Source organism: Bufo gargarizans, chromosome 4 (genome assembly GCF_014858855.1).
Source record: "Bufo gargarizans isolate SCDJY-AF-19 chromosome 4, ASM1485885v1, whole genome shotgun sequence".
NCBI lineage: Eukaryota > Metazoa > Chordata > Amphibia > Anura > Bufonidae > Bufo > Bufo gargarizans.
Window position 1 is genome coordinate 538,399,366 of NC_058083.1, and position 19,261 is coordinate 538,418,626.

Consider the following 19,261-nt stretch of genomic DNA (forward strand, 5'->3'; position numbering starts at 1 on the left):
AAATCATCATTAGAAATTAACGATTTAACACTCCTTCTCATTACTTCTGAGCTCCGCCTCTCCTGATCACATGATGGTGACATCATCACAGGTCCTATATTATCTCTTCTCCCCACTGCTCAGCTCCGCCCCACCTGATCACATGACAGTGATGTCATCAGAGGTCCTACATTATTGCCTCTACTCCTCATTGCTCAGCTCCGCCCTCCTTATCACATGATAGTGACATCATCACGTCTTCAATTACCACTTCTCTCCCCTGCTGAGCTCCGCCCCTCAACATCACATGGTGGTAATGTCATCACAGGTCCTACATCACCACTTTACTCCACTGCTAAGCTCCGCCCCTCCTGATCACATGACAGTGACATCATCCCAGGTCCTGCAACTCTTGCAGTGCACAGATACAGAGCAGGTCCTGGTCCAGAGCAGGGTCTCTCTTCTTCTCTCCAGAATCCCCCTTTATCCACGGGGTCTCTCCTTGTCCTGGAGGATCTCCTCCAGCTCCTCCACCAAGAATGGACAGGAAGGAGATCAGCAGAAGAATATTAGACCTCACCTTGGAGATCATCTCCCTGCTGAGCGGAGAGGTAAACCTTTCTAGATTTCTCTCCTCTTTATTGTATTCTGGAGCCAGTCAGACATCGGGAAGGAGAATTCATCATAGGAAGTGACAGGAAGAGGCTCCTGGAGAACGGCCTCCAGACCTTCCAAGGGCCGGAGAAGCTGAAGACCGGCCACCGCTCAGTGATGGGGGATGTGGAGCCATGAGGAGGGAAGTAGGCAGGTTGTCCCCAGGAGATGGCGGCAGTGTGGCCTGGAGGGAGGATTTCTACCACTAGTCTGACATCTAGATGATACTAGAAGAAGGAGGCCTCCACTACGTCTAGAGGAAAGAAGGCTTCTCCACAACATGGAGGAGGAGTCTTTACTGTAAGAGCAGGGGGACTATGGAGCTCTCTGCCAGAGGAAGGGGGATGGGGAATTCTCTAGAAGAGTCCAGAAGGGGCTGGAGGGGAAGAACATTCCAGCTTCTAGGGACTAGATTACTGGAGATGGGGCCATGATCCCGGGAGGGATTCTGAGGGGAGATCTGAAGTCATTGTCTCTCTCCATCCACAGGATTACACCCTAGTGAAGAAGACATGGGGGAGGACTCCTATCATCCAGGAGTCAGGGGGGTGGACCCCCATCACAGAGCCTCCCCCCCTGATACATGAGCAGAAGATCCTAGAACTCACCCACAAGATGATGGAGCTGCTGACTGGAGAGGTGACACTGCTGGGAATACTGGGTGGTTCTCCAGTAACAGTACTGGAGGGGTCTGGGTGATGATGGTGTCATTGTGTTGTCAGGTTCCTGTAAGGTGTCAGGATGTGGCGGTGTATTTCTCCCTGGAGGAGTGGGAGTATATAGAAGGACAGGAGGATCTGTACGAGGACGCCATGATGGAGGAGCCCCGGCGTCTGACATCTCCAGGTGAGAGGAGACGAGGTGAGAAGAGGCCGTGATAAACCCCCAGTCCGGTCATGTGCAGTGATGTGTGTGATGACATGACATGTAATCTGTGGCCCTCTCGGAGCGGACATGTGGCTTCTAGCAGTAGATGTATGGCCCGGGGTATTTTAGCTGCAGAGACTCCACTATTTGTCTTGGGCTCCATTTTCTCAATATCTTAGGCCCTTCTCCAGAAGAAATCTAAGTGGGGTGACATGGGGAATGTACATTTTGGCCCTACAGTTGTGTGACAGACTTTCCTCTTCAGTTTGAGGTCATGGACAGTATAACACCGTCACGTTAACCCTTTACTTTTATTAAGATTACTTGTAAATTAAACTTCTTCCAATCAAAAACATCAGTAAAGATCAGCCAGGAAACTGCTGAAGAGCACAGGTACAGGGTCCCACTGATGGGGCCAAGTCCACCCAGTTCATCCGTCTTACTTACTGTTCAGATGAAAGCAATAGGGTTGCTAACCGAGGTGCTAAAAGCATTGAGCTCTTCCTCTTCTACCCCTCAGGCGTCCCTGAGCTACCCCTGCCGACAAGCTAAGCATCTGTCACATCAGGGGCAACCCCACTTCTTGTGGCTAAGCCCTGTAAACCCTACAGTGACTCTGTCTCCCTCACCAAATTTCTAAGTCCTGAAAGTGGATCTTCAGGGGAGCCAAGAAAGGTGAATGAAAAACAGGATGGTTGCTGACACCTCCGCTGTTCTGGTCTGCGGACCACTCTTAGACCATGTCCCTCACATTTTCTTCCTGGTTTGTGCCTTGCAGCATGAGATACATGCCTCCACACTTGATGCATAGAGGCCCTCCCTAGGCTTATCCCTACTTCCTGTCATGCGCATCTCCCGTGTGTTCCAGAGAGGAGCTCTCCACAGTCATGTGTAGTATCCAATACCATAGGGGAAGGGCTGTAGAAAAGGGAGGACTCTGAGCGAGAGGTCTCATTAAATCCCAAAAAATTATGTTTTCTAAATAAAGATTAAAGAGGTTGTGCCATAAACACTACACACAAATAGGGATATTTGGCTTGTGGGTGAAATTTCAGGATGAACCTAAATGCCCTCTAACCTTTACAGGAGAACTTAATGTGACCTTCTGAATGCACACGTCCAACTGTTCAGTGTTTCAGGTCTTTTTGCATAACTTGCTGTTCTTTAACAAGGAGCTTAACGGCAAAATTCCCAACAGGTGTTTGATCCATGAATCGCCCAATAAATTTCCTGGTTCCATTAGAATTGGTATTAAACTGTCCTCCTCATCATGCTGTTAACACTCTGACATCATGAGACCAAGACGACACCTAACAATTAATGAGCAGTACCTCGCTATTGTGAAGCTTCAAGTAGGATGTTCTCAGATGTAAGTGGCCCCTGAGCTTAGAATGTAACAGAGTGTCATCAGCAGGTTGTATCAGAGATACAGAGACTGGAAGAGTCACAGAAAGGCAGAGAAGGAGACGTCCTGTGGCCACATCCAACACTGATGACCGCTTCATTGTGAACAATGCCCTGCGGAACTGGATGATGAATGCCACACAACTCCAGGAACATTTAAGGGAGGTGAGAGGCACCCAAGTGTCATGTCAGACCATTGGAAACCATTTACATCAGCGTGGTCTTCGTGCTGGACGACCTGCAAGGTACCTGACTGCACCACCAGGCACAGGCGTCATTGTTTTGTATGGACCAGGGAGAATCTACGCTGGACAAGGGACCAGTGGCCTCAATGCTGTTTACTGATGAAAGTCGATTCACACTGAGCAGAAATGATGGCTGCCAACGATGTTGCAGACGTCAAGGAGAGCGTTCTACATCAGCCACTGCTGTCACCACATGAGCCTTTGGTGGTGGTGGTGTCCCAGTGTGGGCAGGTGTGTCTCGTCAGTACAGAACTGCCCTACACTGTGAATAGTCCAGTGACAGCCCAAACTACCTGAAGAACATCAGTTATTCAGTCATTGTGCCACTGCAGGAGCATCACAGGCCTAATGTCATCTTCAAGGAGGACAATGCTCCAGCTCATCGAGGTCACATCATTAGGGAATGGCTGCTGGAGACTGGGGGACCTCAAATGAAGTGGCCTGCACATTCTCCAGACCTGAATCCCATTGAAAAGCTATGGGACCAGCTGAGTCGCCGTGTAGAGGCTTGTAAACTCTGTACCCCAGAACCTCAATGACCTGAGGGCCGCCTTTCAAGAAGAGTGGGATGCAATGCCTCAGCAGACAATAAGGCGACTTGTGAACAGCAGGAGACGTCGTTGTCAAGCTGAAATTAATGCTGAAGGCCACAGGACAGGTTCCTGAGACACTGACATTTTGTGAGGGTATACCCAGCACTGGGGTCGGCTTCTGTTTGAGTAAATTGAGATCATTAATACAGTCCACCTTCTTATTTACTGTTACCCACCAAAAGAATACAGCTTCAAACCCTGCTGCAATCAGATTTCGGGCCTTAAACTCATTTGGCACCCCTCGAGGTACCCCTACTTCATCAATATATACCTTAGAGTGAAAGGATCCTCTAGGAAGTGATCCCTTATAGCGATATATATGGCTTCAGGACTTTTCCTCACCTTCTCAAACTCTGTGGCTGAAAATAAATGGAAGGACATAAGGAGCTGAGCCAAAGTGCAGCTTCCCTGTCATTGAGCGGAGAGCCTAGCCCTCAGCTTCCTATCTCCACTCAGCCACCAAATATCAGTCCTGCCGCTGGTCTGGTTAATAAACCAGCTCTAGGAATAATTCTTATTGTTGTAATCAATAGTGTTGAGCGCAAATATTTGAATAGTGAATTTCTATCTCGAATATCGCAAGTTCGAGAATTTGCGAATATTTCGAATATCGTGCTATATATTTGTTATATCGAATATTCGTAATTTTTCCCATCTGAACACATGATTCCTCTCTGCTTCTTGCTTGTGGGCCAATATTACGCGATCAATACAGGCGTGGGTCAAAAGGAATACATAGCACTATATTCGATACAGTGCTATATATTTGTTTTTTAGAATATTCATCATTTTTTTCCGTCTGAAGTTATGATTCCTCCCTGCTTAAGTTCCTTGTCAAAGAATCATAACTTCACATGGAAGAAAATGATGAATATTCTAAAAAACTAATATATAGCACTGTATCGAATATAGTGCTATGTATTCCTTTTGACCCACGCCTGTATTGATCGCGTAATATTCGCATATTACACAATCATTACAATGCCGATTTTTGGGGTAAAAAAAAAAAAGTTTAATATAACGAATATTCAAATTTGCAAATATTCAATGAATATTCTATAAAATATTAGCGAAATATTGCAAATTTGAATATGACCCCTGCCGCTCATCACTAGTAATCAATCCTGGTGGTTCTTTCACAGTATTCTTTAGTAAGGTTCCCTATTTCCCTACCTGGTCCGCCTCTCATGAAGCAGGTGTAGTGAAGACAATACGCATTGCAGACCTTCTGGGCTTTCCGTATCTGATAGTCTGAATGGTACAGTACCTAGATGTGGTCTAGCCTTAGCACCAGCTATGCAGTCAGTTCTATTATTCTGTATCGCAGTGTATCTCATCCAGGTTAACCATTCATTTTATCCTGATTCTAATGCAAGTCTATCCTCATAGGTTAAATTGGACAGGTATCGTGTTCCTGGGCTAGGTTCTTTATCAGGATTGATAATCTCTTTAGACACCTCCTCTGTAACTAAGGAGATTATCAATCAAGCGCCAGGACTGATATTTCAGGATGAACCTAACCTTTACAGGAGAACTTAATGTGACCTTCTCTAACCTTCTCAATGCACATGTCCGACTGTTCAGTGTTTCAGGTCTTTTTGCACAACTTGCTGGCTTCCTCTGCCCGTTACTCCTGAGGAAGCCAGTCTACTGGCGAAACATGTCGAGGGCAGTTTTTGGATCTGTTACTCTGCCAGTTGGTCAGTCAGTGGTCAGGAATCCCGATCTCTCAGTGCGTCAGTGATGTAACTGACCACTAGTGAAGGGCCGGCGGTATCGGGGCTGAGAGGTGGGGAGAGGCAACAAACACACACCACAATCAGATACAAGATTTAGGGAACAGTTTACTTTTAAAACACTTTCTTTTGCTCACAAGCACTGATTTTGGATAAAAATAAAAGTTATATTTTATCAGTGGTTAAACTGATGATCTGCGTCAAGTCTGGTAACGAGCCCTTAGGGCCATTGTTTTGGTTAACTTTGGTAACTGGAAACTATTGTTAGAATAATCTTAAAGCAGAGCCATCATTTAATCCTTCCGTATACGAGAAAAGTCGCATTTTAAATCAGGATCAGCGTATATTTTGCTTGCAGACTCGCATAGGTTTTCCAGTTTCTCAGTTTTTTCAAAGAACATGTTGCAAAGTTTCGTAGTTCAGTGCATCATCGGCCAGCAGTGTGTTTTGGTCACAGAGGTTGCACCTTCTTTCCTTTAATAATCATTGTATCTCATTAAATATGCTTCATAATAAAAAGTCTGTTATACGAAAACGAAAGAGCCACATCATCCGTGAGTGAGAAGGTGGGTGGCTGTAGTAGTGCAAACAGCAGAAGCAGCACAGTTGGCACCAGCTGTCCGCTAGTAGTCGTAGCAGCAGCAACAGGCGACAGGTCTCCTCCACTTCGGGTATGCAGCAGCATATTATTGAGGCCAGAGAGGATGACCCTGTGGACTGGGGGGCTCACTAGTCATCTCAGTCACAGCAGGCTGGTGTTGATGTCACCTGTTGAGTCACCGTGTCTTAGAGCCAGGGTTCAGCATAGTTCTCCTCCTGGAGGAGGAATTTGGAAAATTGTTAGATCCTTACACTTTTTTCATATTTTTTTATGTTGGATCTTGTGCTAAAGTTTAAAAAAAAGTTCACATTTTCCCTGTCATTCTGCATTTAGTCCCCCATAATGAGAAAGTAAAAACAGAATGTTCAAAATTCAAAAATCTTGCATTGGCATAAGTAATCAGCCCCTTTCACAGTGACATAAGTATTCACACTCTTTACTCAGGACGTAGGTGAAGCCTCGTTGGCAGTGATTCCAGCCTCCAGTCTTCTTGCAGATGATGCCACAAGGTTTACACCTGATTTGGGTACTTTCCACCATTGTTCTCTGTAGATCCTCTCACGCTCTGTCAGGTTGGATGGGGGCCATCAGTGGACAGCCATCTTCAGGTCTCTCCAGAGATGTTCCATTGTGTTCAGGGCTCTGGCTGGGCCACTCAAGGACATTCACAGAGTTGTCCCTAAGCCGCTCCTGTGCTGTCCTGGCCGTGTGCTTAGGGCCATTGTCTTGTTTGAAGGTGAACCTTCGGCCCAGTCTGAGGTCCAGAGCTGTGGGCCAGGTTCTCTATAAGAATATCTCTGTACTTTTCTCCATTTAGCTTTCCCTCCAACCTGACCAGTCTCCCTGTACCCCTAGCATAATGCTGCCACCCTCATGCTTTACTATAGGGATGGTATTAGGCAGGTGATGATGGGAGTCTGGTTTCTTCCAGACATGAGGCTTAAAAAAAAGTTCCATTTTGGTTTCAGCAGAGAATCTTGTTTCTTACTGTCTAAAAGTCCTTTAGGTGCTTTTCTACAAACACCAAAAGGCTTCCATGTGTCTTTTACTGAGGAGAGGCTTCATTATAGCTGCTCTGCCATAAAGCCCAGATTGGTGGAGACTGCAGTGATGGTTGACCTTCATCTGCACACAGGATCTTTGAAGCTTAGCCAGAGTTACCATTGGGTTCTTAGTGACCTCTTTTACCAAGGCCCATTTCCCCCAATTACTTAGTTTGGGGGACGGCAGCACTAGGACGAGTCCTGGTTGTTCTTCTTCTATGTAAGAATTCTGGAGACCACTGTGCTCCTGGGAACTTTCAGTGCAGCAGAAATGTTTTTGTCCCCTTCTCCATATCTGAGCTTCCACACAATCCTGTCTTTGAGTTCTACAGGCAGTTCTTTCCTCATGGTTAGATTTTTGCTCTGATGCATTGTGAGCTGTGAGATCTTATATAGACAGGGCAGTGTCTTTCCAAATCCTGCCCAATCACAATAATTTACCACAGGTGACTCCAATCAAGGCATAGAACGTCTTAGAGATGATCCAGAGAGATGGAAGGTCCAAGAGATAAATGTCAAGTGTCACAGCAAAGGGGCTGAATATTTATGTGCATGTGAAATTAAAATTCTGTTTTCACTTTCTCATTATGGGGGGATTTAGTGTAGATTGGTGGAATAAAACTAGAATTTTTTATTTTAGCACAATGCAACAACATAATAACATGTGAAAGAGTCTAAAGACTTTCCAAATACGCTGTAAATGGTGTGCAGCTAAACATTAAGGAGGGCACACCCACACATCAGCTGTGGCCCCTGCAAACAGCTGATCATCATCAATACTTCTTTACCGGAAAACCCCTTTAACATCTGTACAAAAACTGTTCTCTGCCAGGAGCTTCATGGCATGAGTTTCCATGGCCGAGCAGCTATATGTTAGCCTTACATGACCAAGCTCAATGCCAAGTGTTAAGCTGGTGGAAAGTGTCCAACACCACTTCTCTCCTCCTTGTGGGCACAGCCGCCCCATTTCCTACCTGCTCTGGCACACCTGTATGTTAGAGGCTCAAACCCACCGGCTTTCCTATTCTCCTACGCGGTGGTCCTGGCTTCCCGCTCCTTCTTGCAGACTGAAGCCTGTTCCTGATCAGCCCATAGGGTGCACACACACACTTCCTCAACCTCATATTTTTTACCTGCTGATGGCTGGACACATTGGAGAGCCTAAAGCAACTTCCTTTGGCAAGTAAAGTCCAGATCCTTGTATAGAAGTTACAGGGTGAATACCAGGGGGCAACTTAGATAACACCATTAGGAGTAGCCCCAAACCAAAATATTCAAGTGATCCAGTGGAACCACATCTGCTTTGTAACAGTTTGGTCAGGCAATGGATCCTGTTGGCCCATCCAAATTGGGTCTGCCCGAGGCTTTAAAGGAACTGAATAAGCGCAGTCGCAGAGAGCAACATTTTCTCTGGTTCCAAGCCCACAAACCAGAGCATCAGCCACCTTCCCCCTCTAGTGGTTCCAGTTTGCATCTGCCTCTGCCACCACGATATAAGGAAGACCCCAAGTCCTGCTGTGGCTTTCTAAAACAGTGAACTATCCACTTTGAGCTCATCTTGCCTATATGGCTTTCCTTCTGTCCAGTGCAGCTTTTTCCCTGGTCAATCCCCTTTAGGAGCAGGATGATCCACTAAACTAAAATCTCCATAACTTTCTGTTCAAAGAACCCGGCTGGACAGCTTCTGCTGCCTCTTCTTTGCTGTTACTATACCAGGGTACCCTTACTGCAGGACAATATTGAATTATAACTATGAATTGCAATTTGGTGAGTAACTACCTGCATCATGCCTTGTTGACCCAGGACCACATACCTACTGAAGTCTCTTGTAGGGGTGTCTATCAATGGAGTACTTCTCTTCCACATTGATTTTCCACTGTCATATGGCTCCAAACAGTTCTTTCTGGAGGTGGACATGTTCTCTGTGGGAGGAACCTCCGGCAAGATGGTTACCTGTAGTTCACTTATGCTGAGTGAAATTTTACTATAGAGGACAGAGAACATCTCGCTAATTATGTTGGTCCTAGAGGACTGACAACATCTTCTGAAGGACGTTCCAATCCTGGTACAGCACATTGTTACAGGATACTCATGTGCTATGCCAGCATTTAGCCAACCTCAATGTGTGCTCCCGCCTGTACCCCGTTCTCTGCAGCCCTATTGATACAATGCAGAGTCCGTACACCGCGGACAAGTCAGCAATGTGCCAGAATAGTGAATTTAAAGTGCACTTGAAATCAGGGCTTTAGGTGGAAATTTCTTTCATTAAAAGTCAAAATCAATAAATAAAATATATTAGAGAAAAAATTTTTTTTAAACTAATAAAAAAAGTAAAAGTAATAAAAGATGAGTTACTCTTTAATCAGGTCCTGTTCAGCTATTTGTGACACGTCATTTTGGCGAATCGTGACATGGCTTTGCTCCCCTGTGAAGAGCTTTCCTATAATAACCTTCCCAGTGAGCGCAGCAGTAGAAGCCTTTCTTTGTTGTGTATGGTCGCTAGTTAGCACCACCTTTGACTCCAGTGTCATCTGGAGCGCTGGAATATGAATCCACTATTTCCATATCTGGCAAGAAACTAAAGCTTCTCTGCTCCAGGCTTCTGCTCGTATGAAGAGGTTGGCTGATCACAGGCACAGGACTTCACCTCAGCTTTCTCCTGGGAACAAGACTTGACTCTCCTCCAAACACATCACCCTCAAGGTACCCTCTTATAAACTGCAACCCTGTTTCATTGGTCTTTTTGAGGTGTGAAGACAGTTGAGCGTGATCAGTCACAGGTTATGTCTTCCTGCCTCATTACACATTCCCAATTCTTTTCACGTCTTACGCCTCCAGCCAGTTGTGTTTTTATGTTCCGTCTCTGCTCCTACTCCTGTTGGTGCAGAGAACTAGTATAAGGTCAAGAATATTCTGGACATAAAAAAAAAAAATTATCGGTAAAACTTCTATCTGGAGGACTGCAAGGGTTTTTGGACTTGGGGAGAGATCCTGGGAGCCAGCAGAGAACACTCATGCACCAGCTCTTCTAAGGCCTCTTTCACATGTACCCATTGATTTTAATGTATTTATTTACACATCAGCGATTTCCAACCTTCTTGGGTCTGTGGAAAACCACAGAGACATGCACGACTTTGGTCCATGATGCTGATCAAACATGTCCATTGAAGTCTATGGGTCTGTGAAAAGCATTGACACTGCACGGATGGCATCCATGTTCTGTCAATGATTTTCACAGACTATTGGTGGGAGAGGCTCTGGAAAGTAATTTAAAGCTTAGCGTTGTACGTGGAATTGACACAGATTCTTCACGGATATCTTAACGGATGAACCACTGATCATCCTGTCATGGATGTCATTATGGACATGTGATAGAGGCCTAAGAAAATTTCTGCGCCATTCCAGACCAAAGAGGAGTGGGGTAAGGAAGAGGAGGTACTGTTATGCCAGCTGTCTGTGCCCACTGCTCCTTTCTTCCTGGTGGGTATGGCCACCGGTGCATCTCCTACCTGCTCAAGCGCTGCTGTTTGTCAGCGACTCAGACCTGCCACTGTTCCCATCCTTCTACCCAGCAGGCCTGGCTGAGGAGTAGCCCTGCTGGCTTCCCACTCCTTCTTGCAGGCTGAGACCTTCTTCTGATCAGCTCTTCTGATCAGCTCTCTTGGCCTCGTGTTAGCACGCATACCTTAATCTTCACCAGCCAATGGCTAGCCAGCTTGGCCTTCCCCTGTGGGAGTATGGTTTAAGGATGAGCATCAGGGGGGCCACTTAAGAGAATGCCCATAGGACTAGCACCAAGCCAAATTTGTTTAAGTGACACAGCCGATTCACATCTGCTTCATAACACCAAATGTCAGATAGAGTGGTGTAACCACAGCGCCACTGGACTCTGGAGCATAGGAGACGCCTTCTGTGGAGTGACCATCTGGTGCTCTGATGGACGAGTCTTTGATGAATGCCAGGAGAACATGTTATGCCATGTGCCTGCTGTAGGGTTTGATGGAGGATGGATAATGCTATGGGGTATTTTCAGGTGTTTACCTTGGCCCTGGCCCCTTAGTTTCAGTGAAGGGTAATCTTAATGCTCAAGCAGACAAGACATTTTGGACAATTGTATGCTTCCAACTTTGTTCAATATTGTAAAACTAAACAACCCCTTTAAGCTCTGCCTATGCCAGTACTTAGTAGGGAGTAGAGTCAGCTATTGCAGTCTGTGGTCTGAGCAGTGGAACATGCTCAGGTCCCCTAGGGGGACTAAAACAAAAGGAAAAACCTGTTTTGAAAACATTTAAAAAATCAGATACCCCCTTTCCCAATTTTACATATAGAAATGAATAAACAATAAAAAATAAACATAATTGGTATCGCCGTGTCTGGTGGAAAAAAATCAAAATGTCTGGATCAACGATTTTTGTCATCTTGTCCTCTGAAGAAAATAAATAAAAAGTGATTTTAAAAAAGTCTTATGTTCCCCAAATTGATACCAATAAAAATTACAGCTTGCTCCACAAAAACAAGCTTGGCGTATCTCTGCAGACTGAAATGTGAATATTATGGGCGTGAAGATTTGGCCATGCAAGATTTTTAAAGTAGTAAAATGTGGTTTTGCCGTAATTGTACTGACCTGCAGAAGACGGTTGTTTACCAAGCAGCAAATGTCATATAAGAACAAAACCTAAGAAACAATGGTGGAAATGTGTTTTTTTTTTCAGTTTCACCCAACAAAAATTGTTCAAGATATGGTAAATCGAATGGAGCCATTAAAAAAGACAGCTTGCCCTGCAAAATACAAGCCTTCATACGATGAACAGAGAATTGAAAACGTTATGGTTCTTGAAAGAAGTGAAGAAAAAAATAAAAACTGTCCGGGTCCTAAAGGGATTAAAGTGCTTTTTACTTTTGAATCATCTTCCACTCTGCCAGATCCGTGATTATTAGGAGGCTCATTTGTCCCGTCAGACACCTCAGTGATGATTACCCAGCATTCATTAGGACCTCCTGGCTAGTGCTTGATAGGACCTTTGTGTGCTGCCAATAAACAAGGAACCTATATGGGGCTGAATGATCGTAGAAATAGTCATTCATCTTCATAAATCTGTGACCATGGCTGCATATTAATACAGCTACTGTGGAAGCACCGTGGACCGTTGAAGTACCCTTTGAATTTCTGACAGCATTTAGTCTTTTGGGTAGGAGTCATGACATATCTTGACGTGATATCTCTGCCCACTCTTCCTTGCAAAACTGCTCCAAATCTGTCAGATTTCATGGGCATCTCGTAAGAAGAACCCTCTTCATGTCACCCACAGATTTTCAGTTGAAGGGTCTGGACTCTAGCTCGGTCGCTACAAAATTAATATCTTCTGGCAAGGCCATTATTATGTTGATGTGGAGGGATGCTTTGGGTCGTTGTGCTGAAAAGTAAAATTCCTCTTCATCTTCAGCTGTTTAGCAGAGGCCTGTAGGTTTTCTCCAAAATTGACTGATATTTGGAACTGTTCATTATTCACTCCACCTTGACTAGATCCCCAGTTCCAGCCCCACAGCATAATGCTGCTTCTGCCATGCTTCACTTTGGGGGTTGGCATTCTTTTGGTGGTGCACAATGATGGCTTTATTACCGCCAAAAAAAATCAACTTTGGTCTCATCAGACCATAACTTGTTTCCACCTACTTTGGCAGATGTAGGTTTTGGCTTGGATGTTTTTCTTTGTAAGAAAAGACTTCTGTCTTGTTCCCTGCCCCACAGCCCAGATATATGAAGATTGTTATCACAACCAGCACTTGCCAGACATTCCCACGGCTCTTGTATTGATTCTTTAGCCCTCCTATTCTCATTTTCTTCTTGTATTTTCATCCGTTTTCCAGTTCTTGGTAATGTCTCTCTTGTGCCACATTTTCTCCACTTCTTGTTGACCATCGTTACTGTGCCCCATGGTATATCTAATGGCTTGGAAATGTTTTTGTACCCTGCTCCTGACTGATTCCTTTCAGAAGTGAGAACCCTTTGATGTGTTGTAAGCCGTTTACAGACGAACAAAGAACATGTCCAGAAAATCCTCCTAGAAGAGCTGAACGTTATACGGGGTTCACAGAATCGCTGAAAAATGATGGCAACCGTGTACTGACCACTAGTTACCATGAGCTTAAATGTGATTGGCTGGTTCTGAACACAACCACAGCCCCCGTTATAAGAGCGTGTTCACACTTGTGCAATCACATGATTTCAGCTTTATTTTTATTTCCCTTCTAAATTATTTCAGTTTCAATGGAATTGTACAGATTATGGGTCACATTGAAGGTGGAAATAAATCTGAAATTATTCTTCATGGTCTGATTTCTTTACATGTTAAAAATCTGGCATTTTAACAGGTGTGTAGACTTTTTATATTCACTGTAAGGGATCAGAAATCAGCTTCCCGTGTAAAAGGGCTATAGGTTAAAGAATCTGTCATTGGCGTTCAAGAGACATGCCTGTCTGCTGGCTGTAGGTCTAATGCCAAGTCTTACAGATTAGGGCCCACGCATGATATCCCATCCCTTAGAATGTGCTACAAAGCTCTGGAAGGCTGGAATCCCATGCAGTTTTTGAGCCAAAGCCATAAATGAGTGACAAAGGAATGGAAAATATAGAGGAAGGACTTCTACTTATTTCTGCTGGATCCACACCTGGCATTGGCTAAAAATACTGCATCAAAAACTGCATGTGTGTTTCCAGCCTAATAGGACGTTTTACAACAACAACAAAATCACAGAATCTGTTTTTAATCCTAACAGGAAATTCCAGGAAAAAGTCTGAGGGAAACTTCATGTTATCACTAGATCATAAAGAAGAAGATGAAGATACCATGCAGCTCTCTTCAGGAGGAAACTTCTTTACCTGTAATTTACATTCAGGACTTCACAGTCCAGATCTATCATATAATCCTGCTAATTATGAGGAACCTTCTTCTGACCAATCACACATTGCTACCACAAGTCCAAATCTATCATATAATCCTCTTAATCATGAACCTTCTCCTGACCAATCACAGATTGCTACCACAAGTACTGGGCAGAAAGGTGGTAAAAGGTTTCAATGTGGGGAATGTGGAAAACAGTTTCCATACAGATCACATCTATATGCACACAGAAGACATCACACAGGAGAGAAGCCGTATCCATGCTCAGAATGTGGGAAATGTTTTGCTACTAAAGCCAAACTCAAGGATCATCACATAATTCACACAGGGGAGAAGCCATATTCATGTTCAGAATGTGGGAAATGTTTTCTAAATAGATCAGATCTTGGTAGACATGAGAGAATTCACACAGGAGAGAAGCCGTATTCATGTACTGAATGTGGGAAATGCTTTACTGTGAAATCACATCTTATTTTACATCAGAAAAGTCACACAGGAGAGAAATCATATTCATGTTCAGAATGTGGGAAATGTTTTATAAATAAATCAAATCTTATTACACATGAGAGGATTCACACAGGAGAGAAACCATATTCATGTTCAGAATGTGAAAAATGTTTCACAAATAAATGTAGCCTTCTTTCACATATCAGAATTCACACAGGAGAAAAGCCATATTCATGTTCAGAATGTGGGAAATGTTTTACTAACAAATCAAATCTTGTTGTACATGAGAGAAGTCACATAGGAGAGAAGCAACATCCCTGTTTAGAATGTGGGAAATGTTTAAAAAGTAAATTGAACCTTGAGATACATTACCGAATTCACACAGGAGAGAAGCCATTTATATGTTCTGAATGTGGGAAATGTTTTACAGATAAATCAAAACTTGTAACACATCAGAGAATTCACACAGGAGTGAGGTTGTTTTCGTGTTCTGTATGTGGGAAATGTTTTACAAATAAATCAGATCTTGTCAGACATGAGAGAAGTCACACAGGAGAGAAGCCATTTTCATGTTTAGAATGTGGGAAATGTTTTACTCAGAAATCAAACCTTGATCAGCATAAGAGAAGTCACACAGGAGAGAAGCTACTTTCATGTTCAGAATGTGGGAAATGCTTTCCTGTTAAATCGAGCCTTGTTAAACATGAAAGAATTCACACAGGAGCAAAACCATTTACATGTTCAGTATGTGGGAAATGTTTTCTAGATAAATCTAGCCTTGTCCTTCATGGGAGAAGCCACACGGGAGAGAAGCCATATACCTGCTTAGAATGTGGGAAATGTTTTATAAGTAAATCAAATCTTGTTTCACATCAGAGATGTCACACAGGAGAGAAGCCATATTCCTGTTCAGAATGTGGGAAATGTTTTATAAGTAAATCAAATCTTGTTTCACATCAGAGAAGTCACACAGGAGAGAAGCCGTATTCATGTTCATTATGTGGGGAACGCTTTATAAGGAAATCAGTTCTTGTTACACATCAGAGAAGTCACACAGGGGAATAGCCATTTTGAGGTTCTATATGTGGAAAATAAAGGGGTTGTCCAGGATTAGAAAAACATGGCTGTTTTCATCCAAATACAGCACCCCCTGTTCAAATCTTGTACGTGGTATTGTAGCTCTACCCTATTAACTTTAAGAGAGCTGACCTGCAATACCAGACACAACCAGTGGACAGGGGTGGTGCTTTTTGGAATAAAACATTTTCCTAATCCTAGATAACTCACATTCAAAGAACCCAAATTCTTTTTTTAATGTTTTTCTTCAGCTTTTCCTTTTAGTTGTCCCAGCAGACTTTTAAACCGATCAAAGAATATGGTTTCTACCATGTCTCTGGATAATTTAATTTTTCCCAACAAAACACCCAGGCTTGGTCATAAAGAGAAGCAAGTTACTTTTTCCACGAGTTATAGCTGTGAATATTCACAAAAATATAATATTGTCAAAAGACATCTTCATCTTCTCAAATATGACCAAGCGTGGGGTGACGTTGTAAAAAGCGGTGTTAGATGTGTTGCCCGACGTGCTGTTACTTTAGCAAATATGGTGAGCCCCTCTCTATACCAGGATAAACCTGGCTCCCAGCCTACTTGGCTGAGAAACATAGGTAATTTTAAATGTGGGCATAAAAGATGTACATGTTGCTCATACATGAGGATGGGCTCGCATATTGTGTCTACAAGTAACCACTCATACTATTCAGCAATACATCAATTGCAACACCACATATGTGGTATATTGCATAACATGCTCTCTGTGTAATTTACAGTACGTCGGGTGCACATCCAACTGTTTGAAAATTCGAATTTGCCGTCACATCTCTGATGTACCTCATGCTAAAATAAAAAATGTTTCTGCCGCTAGTCTGCATTTTGCTGCGGTCCACGATGGTAATACAGACAGCATGTCAGTACAAGGAGTGGAAAGGGTTAACAGACCAAGCAGAGGCGGCGATCACAAGAAAAAGTTGCTCAATCGTGAGTGCTTTTGGATTTTCAAACTAGGCTCACGGATCCCATCAGGGCTGAACCGGCGTCATGATACTATTCTACATTACTAATATGTTTACTCATCTTCTTTTTTATCATTGCAATTTGTAGTTTTTATCTTATTTTTCTATGTTTTTGGGCATGTTGTAATTACTATGCACTTTATCTGTGAAGGATGTCCTCACGCGGCGGGTCCTGTACCTGATTATGATCACCTGTGTTTGGTGGTTCACTGTTTAGTCTCGACCTCACCTCCCACTGATGCACATCACGACTAAGGATCCGCATCTACAGTGATCCGAAACCGGTCGATTTTCTGCATTGCTGTATGTTGGTTTTTATCTGCACGGGATTGAAGAAAGCCTCAAGTATTTTTCAGTGAAGCTGGACCGTCTTTCTTTCTTTTGGGTTCCTTTTAGTTGTGGTATAACACACAATAACTAAGTATGAACATGATGACGAGACAATGTCCAGGATTTCCTCACACGCTTTCCAGGAAAGATTCAGTTATGTCTAATGGCAGTGTTTCAGTTCAGACCTCTCCTTGCCGATCCACTTGTTCTCGGATTTCGGGATTCTGCTTGTAAATACGTGTTTTCAGTGGAAATGTGAATTTAACGTGAAATAAATGGAAACACAGAAGAAGTCTGAGAGTCTCACTTTAAGGTTGCACTGCATCCCTTAGTGCGTCCCTCCCGGTAATGCAGGGAGACGGAGAATCACGTCCGTTCTGAGGACCTTCTTAGTAGAAGTGCTTTGCCATTATCCACATTCAGGGTATATCCAGAGAGCCATGCCAAATCTTGGTTCTCAGTATATTTTTGAGGTGTTTTGACCCATTAATGAGTGCTGATATGTGGTTTTTTTACGGCACTCATTAATGGGTCTTATTCTGCACTGATGCCTTTTTTAGAATGCATGGGTTTCCCATACAGGGGACAGCTGGGCTCCTGCTCTGATGGCCCAGATTGGCAGAAGCCTCAATCTGGGCCATTTACCCTTTAGATGCCATGCTCAATAGCAACCGCAGCATCAAGGTGGTTTACAAGGGAGGAGCTCCTCTCTTAGGCACCAAGCACACAGGATGCCAATGTCTTTACACAGCAGCTCAGGGTCCAATGAAGGACCCCAGACTTGCCCTGTATACATGCCAGAGGCATGACCTAATAGATTGCCTGTCAACATTATACTGACCTCATAGTGCACTGCACTACGTTTGTGAGCAAAGTTCCCTGGTGGGACTGATAAGTCATTAACAAATAAATAAATAAAGTTTTATTTATTTTTTTAAATGGATGTCATTCAGGAAATAGTCACTGGGAACCCTACAGTAATAAAGATGGGGGTTTGAGGAAGATCCAGTCATCGGTAGTGAAGGGGATTGTGGATGACAATTCCCTTTACATCAAAACTGACCCACTGGATTTTTACAAGTCTTGGGTTGAGTGGATTAAATCTCAGATGGGAGGAGCAAGCAAATTGGCTGATGATGTCACAGCGGTGCAAGAAATGGCGCAGCCTGGAAACCTCCATCAGCAACATGAGAATGGTTGTAGACCAGCTGTTGTGCGAGAGGCCAGCTGATCTAGGGGTATGATTTATGTTCAGTCTGTGGCCTGTGAGTAGGAGTAACATAGAAACATAGAACGTGTCGGCAGATCAGAACCATTTGGCCCATCTAGTCTGCCCAATATACTGAATACTATGGATAGCCCCCGGCCCTATCTTATATGAAGGATGGCCTTATGCCTATCCCATGCATGCTTAAACTCCTCCACTGTATTTGCAGCTACCACTTCTGCAGGAAGGCTATTCCCTGCATCCACTACTCTCTCAGTAAAGTAATACTTCCTGATATTACTGTTAACCCTTTGCCCCTCTAATTTAACACTACGTCCTCTTGTAGCAGTTTTTCTTCCTGTAAATCTTCTCGCCTCTTTTCCCTTGTTGATTCCCCTTATGTATTTAGCCGTCTCTCTCATCTCCCCTCTGTCTCGTCTTTCTTCCAAGCTCTACATGTTAAGGTCCTTTCATCTTTCCTGGTAAGTTTTATCCTGCAATCCATGTACCAGTTTAGTAGCTCTTCTCTGAACTCTCTCCAAAGTATCAGTATCCTTCTGGAGATATGGTCTCCAGTACTGAGCACAATACTCCAGATGAGGTCTCACTAGTGCTCTGTAGAGCGGCATGAGCGCCCCCCCCCCTCTGTCTACTGGTAATGCCTCTCCCTATACACCCAGCATTCTGCTAGCATCTCCTGCTGCTCTATGACATGGTCTGCCTACCTTTAAGTCTTCTGAAATAATGACCCCTAAACCCCTTTCCTCAGATACTGAGGTTAGGACTGTGTCACTGGTTGTATATTCTGCTCTTGGGTTTTTACGTCCCAGGTGCATTATCTCGCACTTATCAACATTACATTTTAGTTGACAGATTTTTGACCATTCCTCTAGTTTTCCTAAATCCTTTTCCATTTGGTGTATCCCTCCAGGAACATCAACCCTGTTACAAATCTTTGTGTCATCAGCAAAAAGACCCACCTTACCATCGAGGCCTTCTGCAATGTCGCTGATAAAGATATTACACAATATATAAACACCAACTGATGAAAGACTGCTCTCCATTCCATATCAACTATTGCATTAGACATTTAAGGCAATACCTAACACGTTTACCTACGTTAGTAGTCCATTCCTCATTTGAAAAGTTGGTTATGCAGATTAAAGATCCAAGAGGGAAAG

At 43.7% G+C, this 19,261-nt stretch overlaps 1 protein-coding gene across 1 annotated transcript; it reads left to right on the forward strand.

Annotated features, from left to right (window-relative positions):
- Positions 1 to 407: 407 nt before the first annotated feature.
- LOC122936057 (gastrula zinc finger protein XlCGF26.1-like) lies at positions 408 to 17,133 on the forward strand. The gene is made up of 4 exons (XM_044292058.1): positions 408 to 590; positions 1,123 to 1,272; positions 1,356 to 1,479; positions 13,900 to 17,133. The coding sequence occupies exons 1-4, from the start codon at positions 519 to 521 to the stop codon at positions 15,534 to 15,536; spliced, it is 1,983 nt and encodes a 660-aa protein (XP_044147993.1). The 5' UTR covers positions 408 to 518; the 3' UTR covers positions 15,537 to 17,133.
- Positions 17,134 to 19,261: the final 2,128 nt, after the last annotated feature.